The sequence below is a fragment of the Crassostrea angulata genome, chromosome 2 (assembly GCF_025612915.1).
Source record: "Crassostrea angulata isolate pt1a10 chromosome 2, ASM2561291v2, whole genome shotgun sequence".
In the NCBI taxonomy this organism is placed as follows: Eukaryota; Metazoa; Mollusca; class Bivalvia; order Ostreida; family Ostreidae; genus Magallana; species Magallana angulata.
Window position 1 is genome coordinate 39,045,637 of NC_069112.1, and position 13,540 is coordinate 39,059,176.

General features: G+C 31.4%; 1 protein-coding gene across 1 annotated transcript in view; it reads left to right on the top strand.

Annotated features, from left to right (window-relative positions):
* Positions 1–13,540, top strand: part of LOC128170799 (uncharacterized) — a 72,106-nt gene that overhangs the window by 55,454 nt on the left and 3,112 nt on the right. The window contains exons 2-4 of the mRNA XM_052836564.1: positions 9,302–9,508; positions 10,863–11,132; positions 12,801–13,187. Of these exons, the coding sequence (XP_052692524.1) occupies positions 9,302–9,508; positions 10,863–11,132; positions 12,801–13,187 (864 nt within the window). The remainder of the gene's footprint in view (positions 1–9,301; positions 9,509–10,862; positions 11,133–12,800; positions 13,188–13,540) is intronic.

Here is a 13,540-nt window from a genome sequence, read left to right on the forward strand (position 1 = left end):
TTGTGACTTCTAGTGCCTGTGACTTGATCGGAAAGAACTTGGTCTTTTTAATTAATCAATGCATGAACAACAATAATTCAGACTACACATACGTGATTGCATCAACATTATTTTTATTTTTACCAGAAAGGAAATTTCGGGTCGGAGGAAAAAATAAAATTAATAGCTAGTTTAGGTCCTTTTATTTTTATTTGAATTTTTAAAAAATAGGGTCGGCGGGTTTGTAAATCGAAATTTAAAAAAATGCTGGCCTCATTTAAATTGATCCAGAACAAAGTATCTTTTTTCAGGTCATCTAAAATTTTCAGGTCAATTCAAACTTTAAAAGGGGATCGCACTTCTGCGTAATTAACCGATAATGTTGCTATTAAATGATATATTTCAACACATATATACCTGGAAATATGATAAAAACTCACAAATATACATTAAAATGACACAGAATATATAAATGTATCAATTATATAAAATTTCTGGGCAGTCAATATTCAGTTTCATGTCAATTCAAATGTTCAGGTCTTCCTACGTAAATAGCTGATCAGTATGATGATATGATTTCAACACATATATACTTGGAAATATGATAAAACGTAAATAATATAGATTAAAATTGACACAGAACATAGAAATGTAACAATCATATAAAATTTCAGGTCATTTGAAAATTTCAGGTCAATTCAAATGTTCAGGTCTTTCGTATTTCTGTGTAAAACAACTGGTCATTATGACATTTTTCAACATATATATACCTGGAAATATGATTCAACCCCCCCCCCCAAAAAAAAAAAAAGTAATTTTATTTGACAAAAATCTTTAAAAAGTATCATTTACATCAATTATATAAAATTTCAGGTCATTTGAAAATTTCAGGTCAATTAAAATTTTCAGGTCTTTCGTATTTTTGTGTAAATTACTGGTCATTATGATATTTTTTCAACACAAATATACCTGAAAATATGATTTAAACCACCACAACGTAATTTTATTTGACAAAAATCTTTTAAAAGTATCTTTTATATAAAATTTCAGGTCTTTCAGGTCTTTCAGGGCATTAGTATTTCAGGTCTTTAGTACGTTCCAGTTGAAATGGGGAATCGTACGATGATTATTTCGATTAAAACTAATAAGACTAATAAAAACTAACAACGTAATTATCGATCGAAATAACTAAATTGTATCGATAAACACTTTAATTAACTATTAAAAAACAGAGTCCGGTTTTATGACCTGCACGAATTGTTTTCAGCAGGAGTTACTTTCAGTGTGAATTTTACACTATTTTTTAAACCAAGAACACGGAATCAAAATTTCCGGAAAAATCAATATTTAAACCCCGATATCTCTGCAATGCATCATCCGATTTGAAAAAGAATTTCAGTTTTGTATTAAGCTTTGCAAACTCTACAATATGCATATAATTTTGTGTTTTATATATAGTTTAATTATCAGTACGAATTGTTTTCAGTAGAAATTACTTTCAGTGTGAAATATGCACTATTTTTAAAACCAAAAACACGGAATCAAAATTTCCGGAAAGATCAATTTTTAAACCCCGATATCTCTGAAATGCATCATCCGATTTGAAAACGAATTTTAGTTTTGCATTTAACTTTGCAAACTCTACAACATGCATATAATTTTATTATTCGCTCAAAAAAATGAAAATTCCGAAAAATTAGAATCACTTCCGGTTTCGACCGGAAGTTACAAAATATTTTTTTTTGTAAATTTGCCATAAGTAAATCCGCAGATTTACAATCACAGAGAATTTCAAGTCTTTATAAACAACCGTTTACGAGAAAAGTCCTGGACAAAATCACTTTTTGAAATTTTTAAAAATGACGTAACTAGAAAACGGAAGTGACTTCATGACTGAAAGTTTAAAATCTTCAAGGGACAACTATTTAACATAATCTCTGAAAATTTCTTGCAAATCGGTTGAATAGTTTTTGAGATATAAAGCAAAAAAGAAGTCAGAAGGAAAAACAAGAAGAATAATAATAATAAAAAAAAATAGAATAACAAGAGGGTCTTCCGTTGAAAACGGAAGACCCTAAATATATAAAAGAAATAAATTGATACATTAAGTCGATTTCAAACGGACAGATCAAGCATTTTGGACCTCCTGCAATGTTTTCTTTGCTTATCGAAATAACATTTGTCTTTAAGAAGGACAAAAACCAGTCCCAATGTCATGAGATATTGAATGCATTGCACCAGGTTTAAATATCAGAGTTACAGAAACCAGATAGGTAAATGACGTCGGTACCTTTAAAACCGGTCTCCTTTGTAAAAATTTGTACAGGATAGAAGTACATGCACAAGATCACCGACTAGGACATTTCTTTGTGTAAAATGTAATTAAACTTGAACATAATAACCTAGTGAAATTCTACAAGTGTTATCGGCGTTGAATTCGTATCCCGTTAGATAAAAAAACTGCAAATCACTGCGCCACCATGCCAACCTCGATTCCACAGGCCAACAGAAAGGTAATAATACATTTATTCATTTCAAACGTGCTTTGTTTCTATGGCTTAACATAACAAACCAATTATATGGCATGGTATATTTAACAAATGTAAGCAAGTATATGGCACAGGCCTTGCTTTCATTACAGAATTGAGAGGTTAGTATCTTAAGTATAACTCTTACATTCAAGTTTTAGTTGATTAGTATAAGTTCATTACAAATTCGTGATAATGCTTTTAACCGGTTTTTAATTAAATCACATTTACATTATGTATTATGCTAATCGTTGTGTTCTTAAACCTTTCTTCGCGATTTAAACTTAGCTTCGCTGAATATGCGTAAGAATTATCATTAAATTTGACAATAACCTATAAATAGGTGCGACGTCACTTTTTTTTTATTACATCCGAAGGTAACAACGGGGTTTATGGTTCTTTATCAAAATATGCAGACTTTTGAAAATGTAAAGCACCAGAACATTTTTACAAACAAATATAGATCATACTTGTTAAAATAAATTGAGAAAAAAACAACATTGAACTATAACATTTAAAATTTGCAAAGATTGGATTCCACCATCTGGTAGATTATGAAACAATAAATAAATGAACGATACGCATTTTGTCAGTGGTTTAACAAACATTGGGTGTAGAAGCAATCATTCCAAAAAATAATTGAACTGTTTTATAACTAATGACAAAAGTTTACATCAATAAATGTCAATTAATATGATCATATTTGAGACAAAGTATTGATATCAGTCCAACATATATTGAGATATCTCTAACTCTCTCCCCACGCTTTGCATCTAACACAAATACACTTCCTCTTTGTCCACGTGTTTCACTAACCATTGGTATTGCTGGTCATTGTAAAATACAACAACATATTTGTTCAGAAAAAGTTCTGCCTATAGGTCAATTTCATCAACCCATGTGGGTTTTTTTTGTTACACGTTCATCTCTTCCTCCTTGTTAATGTTTCCTTTCTTTCTGGAAAATTCTACTCCATTCTTTCACCAGAGGTTATGCTTCGCAAGCATTATATACATCAAAACTAAAATGACGCATACAAGGAACGAATTGAATTATTTTTATTATTCAACGTTTGTCAAATCTTAATGTCTTTGTACACTATAACTAAATTCCCAGTAAATGTGTTCACTCCTTACGTAATCGTTCAATATCATTTCATTGCAACCATATATTTTGATGCAAACTCCCACTGATTTGGATCCGCAAAGGCGTGTTCACCACTATACTCTTATAATTGCTATTTCGGGGTGGTTTATCAAAAATGAAAGTAGGTTTTTTATTAATTTCACAATAATTATTTATCAGGTATAATTCAATTTTAGCGTACGGACATCTCCCAACATGTGTCGAAATATCAAATGTATAAGCAGTTATACTTGTTTTCAGGCATTTCGTAGTTTATCTGTAAATAGTCATAATTTATAAGTTTAGGTCCATGTCAAATTTGTAAGTCGCATCGTGAAAGGTGTGCGTCATCAATTAAATTCATCATGACATTAGGCATTTTGGAACATGTTCAACTGATCACTGTAAACGTGCTTGGTAAATAGTGGAAGCCGAACGCGTTGTACATATATTGTGTAGGCATTAGGTATACAACAGTATAATAAGTATGGGTTCTCTGAGTCATTGACATATGCACATTACCGAGTATCTATTTTTTCATCCATTTCTCAAGAACACCGATCGTATATCATAGCCTTATAGACTATTACAAGACTGAAGTTTAGATGGCCGATGTCAAGTTTTCATTGTTTTACAATTCCGATGAACGTAAAATAAAGCTGTGATCTGTATGTTGGTGTCAATTCTACCTATTTTGTTTACTTCGTGCAACAAATATTCGCATATTGGTAAATCTCAGTGGAATTGTATTAAAATGAAAATTAAAAAGAAATATATATATTTATTTGTAAATAATCCATATAAGAGATTATAATCAGTGCTTAACGTTATTAAAACAACGGTACTCTTCATGGGGTGGTGGTGTTTCTGACATATGGTCCTTCATTGCTAGGTTCAAGCTGTGCGATGGTTAAGTTTTTCTACCACAAGGTCATAGAGATATTTCAGGTGACGCAGTATGTCATTGCGATGAGACATGGTAAGATAAGGAGTAATCTCACGATTAAGATAGAGATCAACACGATTTGAGCAACGATCGTCCCCAACAATAGTCTTTACGATGTATTGCATTTATTATCAGACTAAACACTTTCAAAAAAGACAACCTCTAGCAACAATGGACTGTTGACTTTTAAAAAGTGTTTCTAAAACGCCGAAAAAATAACTAAAGAAATAAAGGTATTATGGACGTTTTCTTTTTCCATCAAAAATTTTATTTTTAGGTCACCTCAGTAAACTCACTTCAAAGATAAGTGAGAAAAGGAACCACTTTTGATCCCTATATCATTGAGAAAAGCTAAAACATGACAAAAATCGTGTGAGCTAAATAGTCTAAGGATTTTTTTCTCGAATGTTCACGTGAAACCGACACTAAATAATCCAAAATTCACCTCATGATCTCTTTTGTTTGATTTTGGGTTTTGACAGAGGATAATTATTTATGTTACGTCTATGTTTATTATTTATGAGAATATAAAAACAATGTAAGATATTTGATTGTCACATTTTTGTAATAAATAGAATACTTTTTCTGAATTTACGATGTATGGTATTTCTGTTCAGAAGTAAACGGACCCAATATTCAATTGAATTTCATTAAGCACAAACGCATTTAATATTCTTATTCAGGCGAGCTTTACTGCCTCCGGATTTTACAATGCTCATACAAAATATTCATGCATAAAATTTTCTTGTTATTATTTAAAGTATGCCGATAATAAAGTAAAATATAATTTTTTGTTTAGGTACTCTCAGTACTTTGATGATTTTCCTTTTTGGTTGCTAGCTCCTACAGGCTTAGTGGCTGCCGTTAGTAGCTGCAGCTTCAGCCTGGTGGCTTTTAAAGGTCTTTTGTTTTTGTTTAAATGCCCACAGGGAGAGTTCCTGTCCGCCCAAAGGGATGGGGGAGGGGTATTTTAGATAAAACAAATATACTAGCCTCTTGGTTATGGCTTTTCTTTAAATCCATATACACATAAAACCTATCCTGAGAGTTAACAAATATGGGAAAATTATTTTCTATCAGAGTATTGCACCTTTTCAAGATCAGGTCATGCACTCTAGTATGATCTTTATGTTTTTCGCTAAAATTATAAGTTTCATAGTCCTTCTTGAAAGATTTCAGGCAGGAAGGTGGTCATTATTACAAATTCATAATTTTTCTAGTCCAGAATGAAACTTAATTGAATGCATATATAAGACTCCTTGACAAGTTTGTGTATTGTTAATGCTACTCATGTGACTGTTAAGGTCTATTGACCTCTTATTAAATTGTTAAGTACTGTTCTTTGAAAAATGTAATTGAATGGGCGGGGGGGGGGGTATTATTCACACGTTAATGTTTTAAACACACATTTTTGAGCATCTAAAGATAGCTACACTGCTCTGCATCGTATATTGCATTTGAACAAACATTTCACAAAGTAAATAAACAAAAACCTTATCTCTGCTGGGTTGAGAGTTGAAAAGTTTAAAAAAGAACTTCCTGATTCAAAATGTTGTTATGGATGTTTTTCGCCATGTTTTTTTGCTCTTGTGTTTGTCAATACGGTAAGTATAAATTTCCATAATTTTATATCAATACACATGTTCCTGATGATAACAAATTACTATATGATCACTTCAAACACGATTATTACCGTTTCATTCCGTGCACTAGATAACCGCTTTTGAGCGTTTTCCTTATAGAGGAAATATATCACTGAGATAAAAATCACATTAAATATAACATATTTCTTATCATTTGTCATGGAAAATAATTAATTCCATGTCGACCTCTCACACCCACTGTGTTCTCCTTGTTCTGATCAGTAAAACGAGATGTTTATTTTGACTGATATTTGATACAGAGAAACATCCTTATTTTTTGTTGACATTTTGAATTGTATTTTAAATTGTGTCCGTTTGTCCGTTGTGTTGTTTTAAAACTATTTCAACTTTGAAATATATCACATAAACCGTAAGACTAATATGTACAATATTTTTTTTTTCAGCTACATTGAACATATGCAATAAATAAATAACTTGAAATTTATTGGTGAAATTGCAACACAGTTTAGTGGCGAGTGATTGTCAAATATGTATAAAAAAGACTGTATGTAATAACCTCGCCTCAACCTCTCAACCGAGAAATTGTGTGCCAGAAGAATATCGAATTCTGGGCAGGGCTGTTACTCTAATCTGTCCTACAGATACAAAACACCTAAGGGAAGAAAACACAGCAACGGATCCCATAGATACCACTGAAGTTAACCAAAGTCCATCCATGATAATCCATTTCTTCCGTCTACCTGAACTATTATAAGGTCTTTTAAGCATGTCAGAATAACGATCCAACTATAACCCCCAAAAAATCATAACCAAAACTAACTCTAGTAAAGTAATAAATATATCTAGGTTCTCTGGCAGGGAACTAACTTGTCGGTCCCAGAGTTAAAGCTGCTTGGTCCGATTTTTTTGTAATTACAGTATCCAAATTTTTTCCATACAAATCATTTATCTTAGAAAGTTATGGACTTTCTCCTATTTACACCAGCTGAATCAGTCTCCTTTCAAAGTTAGAAATATTCAAAGAAATTAAAAATAATTTCTCTTTGGGCAAACGAAAAAACAAACCAAAATGCATCACGGGAATGTTTAGAAAAGGAAACCGCTTGGTTTCGTCCCCCGAAAGATTGGGATTATTAAACCCGCATGCTGTCCATCGATTGTAAAGAAAGCAGACTTTGGAAATATTAGCGAACAAAACGTACCGAGTACACATTTTTATTTGTAATTTGTCTGGTCATTTCGACCTTTATTTAAAGCGATGTCAAAGTCGTAATACAACCATACCCGTCTCGTCGTCAGGGGTGAAATTTAACATGAGGCGAAATAACGCGGTACCTTTTTTAATAATATAGAGATGAAAAATAGATATTTAATAAAATGCAATGACCTAAGCAGTAATTAATAAATGCATTACGGTTTAAGGGGACAAGCAAAGTTTTTAAAATGAAAAAAGTTAATACTTTAAATATCAATAAATGATATAGTGGAAAGATGAATTTTATCATTTCGAATAGAAAAAAAAAACAACTATTAAAATCAGTTTTTTTTACTGGATATATGTTTTTGAATTGATTTTTAGAGATAAAGAGCAAAGGGAGGCAACTCTGTTGCCATGCATTCATATTCATTGAATATGGGTCTATTTAGGATCAGATACCGTAAGTCACGGCACCAAAGTAATCGTTTAGTGGTAATTGTGACGTCGGATCACCAATGTAATCGTATAATAACGGCAATATTGAATATACGCTATAAGTTTATAATATACATGTATCAATGCTCAACCAATATCATTTTATGTTATGTGTATTTTAACGTCAAATTAACATTATTCAAAGTTCTAGGTAATATATCCATATATTTAAAAATTAGCATATATAACGATATATACAAAAATGTACAGTTATACAAACTTCTCTTTACTAGCATTATTACCGATATACATCGCAAATGCAAGCCTGCCTTAAAGAGACACGATTTTACTTTAAAAAAGTTTTTTTTTAATTTTTCCACTCGGAACTACTTTTTTCCCCAATTAATCATGAATAACATCGAAACTATCCGAATGTTGGGTAAACGATATAACCAATAAGGTACTATCGTTACGTTTTGCTTAAGCTTAAATGAACATGTGTTTAACATTTGATTATGCTAAATTTAATCCTATCAAATTTGCAATGGAATGGGTCAAATTGTTTGAATCCGCAATGTTCTGCATTTATGCACTTTAAACTCCTTGGTAAGGCACGAGTAACTTAAATCGCAACACAGCAACGAGTAAATATAATTGTTCTTTATTTGAGGGTATGGTGACATCTTGCTTGTTTACAAAAAATTTTTTATTAGAGGCTTGATTACTTTACACAATGATATACAAATTTGCTTGATTGCTAACAAAATTTACAAGCGTGCACGAGTTGTTGCGCCTGTACTGGAATTCAAAGCATTTATCACATTATGGTGGCATAATATGTTTAATATGTTTACAAATCAGTTAAGTAATGTAGCAATTAATCATAAATTTTAAATAAATATACTTTGGACATCTGATAAGTTATTTTGAAGGAATACGCCATATCAATTTAAAGGTAAAATGAAATTCAATTTTGAATGTTCCGTTCAACAAGTATTAAAATGCCATATAAGTTTCTAGGATGTGTTAAGAGAAAATATTTAGGGGTCGGACTTAAAAGTAATTTTTGGCCGTTTTAAAAATAAAACTGAAAAGTTGGATATTATTAGGAACATACTTGTTTATAATTTTATATTGCTTATTAAAACATTTCCCTTTTCTGGCATAACGAGGGTCAACAACTTAATACACTGGTCCTCTTTTGACCCTTCATTACGTTACATATGATAAAACAATGTCAATGCATAGTTGTTAATTATTAATATGAGCACATTATTCAAGCTCACGTGCAGATTCAACTCCAGATGTCATAATAAATCTTAAACGTTATAACAGGTACGTTACAGTCCACTTTTTTCCCGGTGTATTTGTCTTTACATGTACCATTTAACTATAATTAAAATGTATTTAAAAGGGCACTGGTTATTTCTACAAACCTTTCTACGTGTATTTATATAATTATGACTTAACAAAAATCTATTTACAGAAAATCTGTCGGAAAGATCTACTACAATTGTTTCTCAAAGTTCGACGTATCTGTCGTTCACAGCCAGCAGGGCGAATGATGGAAATCTAAGCACGACGTCCAACTCTTGTTCCCACACTGGTCTAAATAAAGCAATCGCATGGTTTCAGGTGGATCTTGGAAAACAATTCCATCTTAGTAATGTTAAAATCCATTACAGAAAAGATGGTCTGTATCATCTTATTTCTATTGAATAACTATTTAAAATCAATTAATATTGGTCTTTTATTTTCTATCAAAGTCATATGATACTTTTTTCTCGAATGAACTTGTAGAAGAATTATTGTCTAAAAAAATAGATAAATAAAATAATAAAATACACTGAAATTAACAAAAATGTAACAAATTTTTCTAAAAAATATATTTTTAATTTAAAATCAACGATATGTAAGTTCGCATGAAAAGTGGTTTCTTAGCTTTATCAGTATATTTACGCACATTATGATTTCTTATATCTCTGTCTATAGATGGAAAAACCCATCAGAATCATATTGTATATATTTAAAGATAAAAATAACACCATTTAACTCTACGATCCATTAAGTATCAGTATATATCATCAACATACATCTGGAAAAATGTATCCAAACAATATTGTACACTGGCGTAGAAGTACATATGATTACCAAACATATCTATATTGGTTGCACTATCTTAAATCCAGCTATTTTCAAGACAATTATAAAAAAGTTTCCTTTAAAAACTATTCTGATGAATACGTTTCATCGGATTTATAGATTTTTTTAAGTACCGACATCAAAGCGATTGAAATGAACTCCCAAAAGTGAGATTTTTCTCTTTTTATGTTACCTGAGTCATTCGTTTGACCTACTGCAATTGGTCTTCGTCCGTCGTCGTGCATTACCAATTTTACACTTTTAACTTTTCCTTGAAAAGGCCAAATGTTACCATATTTGGTTTGAAGCATCTCTATGGTAAGAGTAATCAAAATTGTGAAATAAATGGGTCTATTACCCCAAGGGCGATACAGGAGAGGACAAGTATGCAAAAAAGCCAAAATTTCCGCACAAAAAAACCAACTTCTCCTCTACTCCCGGCATGGATATGATGCCCATAAAGTCCTTTATTAAATTTGTGAAATTCATGGCCCCTGGGTCAGGCTATAGGGTGGGGCCAATATGGCAATATAGTAAAAATGAATTAAATCTTCGAAAATCTTCTTCTCTACTCCGATATATATTTGTTAAAAAAAATAAATTCATATTAGGTCTAAAATTTGAATTTTTACTCCAACAATCAAGATGTGAACAAAAGCTTTGCTTATACATCAAAGAATTCTAAGCTCTGTAACTCACTTATAACTTGACAAATGACACTTATATTTTGTTTGCCTATTAAAAATGCCATAGTGAGACATTGTAACCTTAAAATCTGAAAACTGTGATCATGCCCCTCGAAGAGATTTACTCAGCTGTTATCCTTTTCTCAGTTTTAATGTTTATTCTTTTACAGTAGAAATTAAAAGCTTCAATTTTTTTTCATAAATGTTGATATCATTTAGGAAACAGGTCATCAGATTGGAAGCAGTATCGGTCCCGACAGTTTTATCTTGACGTATCAAACGTCTCAGCAACACACAGTTTGACAACACAGAGAACTCGGTGTTACACTGACAACACAACATACCCAGACTTACCTCCAAACATAATAGACATACCATGTCAACAAAAGGCTAGATATGTCATTGTGGAGACAACGTACAAAGCTCCGGAAGATATTAATCGTGATCTCTATGGAGCCATCCTTGAGATATGTGAAATAGAAGTTTTTGGTAAACTAAATTTTTAGATTGGTTGTATGACACAATTGCAATTGAATCAAGTATTCTTATCTTTTCAAATCGAAAATCAAAGCTTATGATTTATAGCGATAGTCTGTCACAAGGTGTATAAGCGAATTTTATTTAAAATTTATATACCTTTGAAGTAAGAGCAATTGAAATAGATTAACGGTACTTATCCAAAATAACTTCATTCAAATTTTATCATTTTTTACTCAGAAACATGCACTAAATAAAACAAAACATATTTCTTCAATTGGGAAGTCGCTCGAAATACCTTGCATTATTTTTAACGTTCCCATCTTGGTATGATGCAATACAAGTTTGTGAATTAAAACCTGATAAGCAAGAGGCGGTGTTTTAAAAGAGAAATCTAGGATTTTGTTCTTATTTTTAAATGTAAGTCGTTTTAAGCCTAAGGTTTTTATGATTTTCGTGTAATAAAGATACCTTACTCCCCACGTTTTTGCGAATGGGATTTTATTTATTTAATAAAAACAGAAAGATTAATCTTTCATATTTACACAATATTCATAAAGAGAATCCATATAAATTCAAGAAACAAACAAGGTTTTTTTTTAGAACTACTAGTATTTTTTTGTGCGGAAAGTTTGTACACGTAAGACAAAAATAACAGAACCAAGCAATCAAATGAATTTTCAATATACTTTTCTTTTCATTATACTGTATTTCATTATTCACAATATTAACATTTCATAGGTTTTAAATCTATAGAGAGTGATAAACGTTTAGCATAATATCATGCAAATGTATATAAAATGTCTAAATTTCAAATTTGACCCAAACTGTGAAAATTCAATGATGTAACGGTGAACACAATCGCTCTTTCTGAATTCCATATATGCACGATAGTTTCAGATTAAAACAGAAACAAAAGATAGCAGGATCTCAAATATTGCTAGGTCAACAATACGCGAGGAAAGTGATCAGCTGCGACTTGCACAAGAGTAATATTTCATAAATAAATTTAAATTCAATCAATAGTTGCATTATTTACTCTGCTTTGATTTTATTTAGCTTTCATTTAATAACATTTTTTTAAACAATATCATTTGCATGACCTTCGATGAATGCAGAGAAAATTACTTAGGCAAAACAGAGACCAAATTATCTGACCGCGTGAGTGTATTTAAGAAGCAGATAGGGGAAGGGGGGGGGCATTAAATACGCGACAAAAGTGATCAGCTGCGACTTGCACAAGAGCAATATTTCATAAATAAATATAAATTCAATCAATAGTTGTATTATTTACTCTGCTTTGATATTACTTATCTTTCATTTAATAACATTTTTTTTTAAACAATATCATTTGCAGGTATAACGTTAACACTATTTTGTAAAAATTATTTTGCGCCATCTCTAGAAGTTGTGTACACTTTTGTGACTTTTTACCTCATAATAACAATGTCATTGTTTGTAATTGATGAAACAATTTAAAATCCAATGAAAGCCGGTAAAGCGAAAGAGCAGATGACTTAAGTCGAGAGAAATGAATTACTGTGTTGTTGTCTATTAAAAACTATTTTTCTTAACGTTGAATTTACAACGGATTTATTCGTATGTATGTGTGTGTCGTTTTGGGCGAAGGAGAACCTCTTTTAATATTTTCCATGTTTGTTTGTTTTTTAATAAAACTAGGATGTGATCACAATTGCATTAACCATACCTGCAAACCATTTAGTTACTGTCACTACGGATGTGTCGACGGATATTGGGGAACATTCTGTGAAAGTTTATGTCCTGTAAACTGTAGAGAACATAATTGTACGAAATTCAGGGGCCATTGTTTCAGCTGTAACCCTGGTGAATATGGATGGACCTGTACATCAAAGTGTCCATCATTTTGTTACGGAGGAGATTGTGACGATGCATATGGCCACTGTACACATGGATGCACACCGGGACGGTTCGGGGATACTTGTAATAAAATATGCAGTACAAGATGTAAGAATGGTATATGTAATCAAGAAAGTGGGATTTGTCTTGGTGGGTGCATAGAGAACTGGTCAGGGGAAAAATGTAATAGTGAGTATTGAAATTGATAGGTCAGTTGATATTAATCCTATGGAGATAATCTTGCCAAACTTGTCGGTCTATATTTTTGCATGCACTAAAGAAACTTTATTGAAATAAATTGAGGTCTTTTTGTTTCGGTCTTTTTAAAACTACTTTATTTAAAAATATCATTTCTAAAAACAGGGGTATAATCATTTTTTTCTAGTCATGACACTGTAACTCGTCCGTTTATGAATATATCAATAGCAAAACAAATATATTCATCACATGTTTATCTCAATTACGCGGTAGATATTACTCTTTAGATACATTTTTGATATAACACTGTGTCCTTTCGCGACGTGACGTCATAATTAAACATG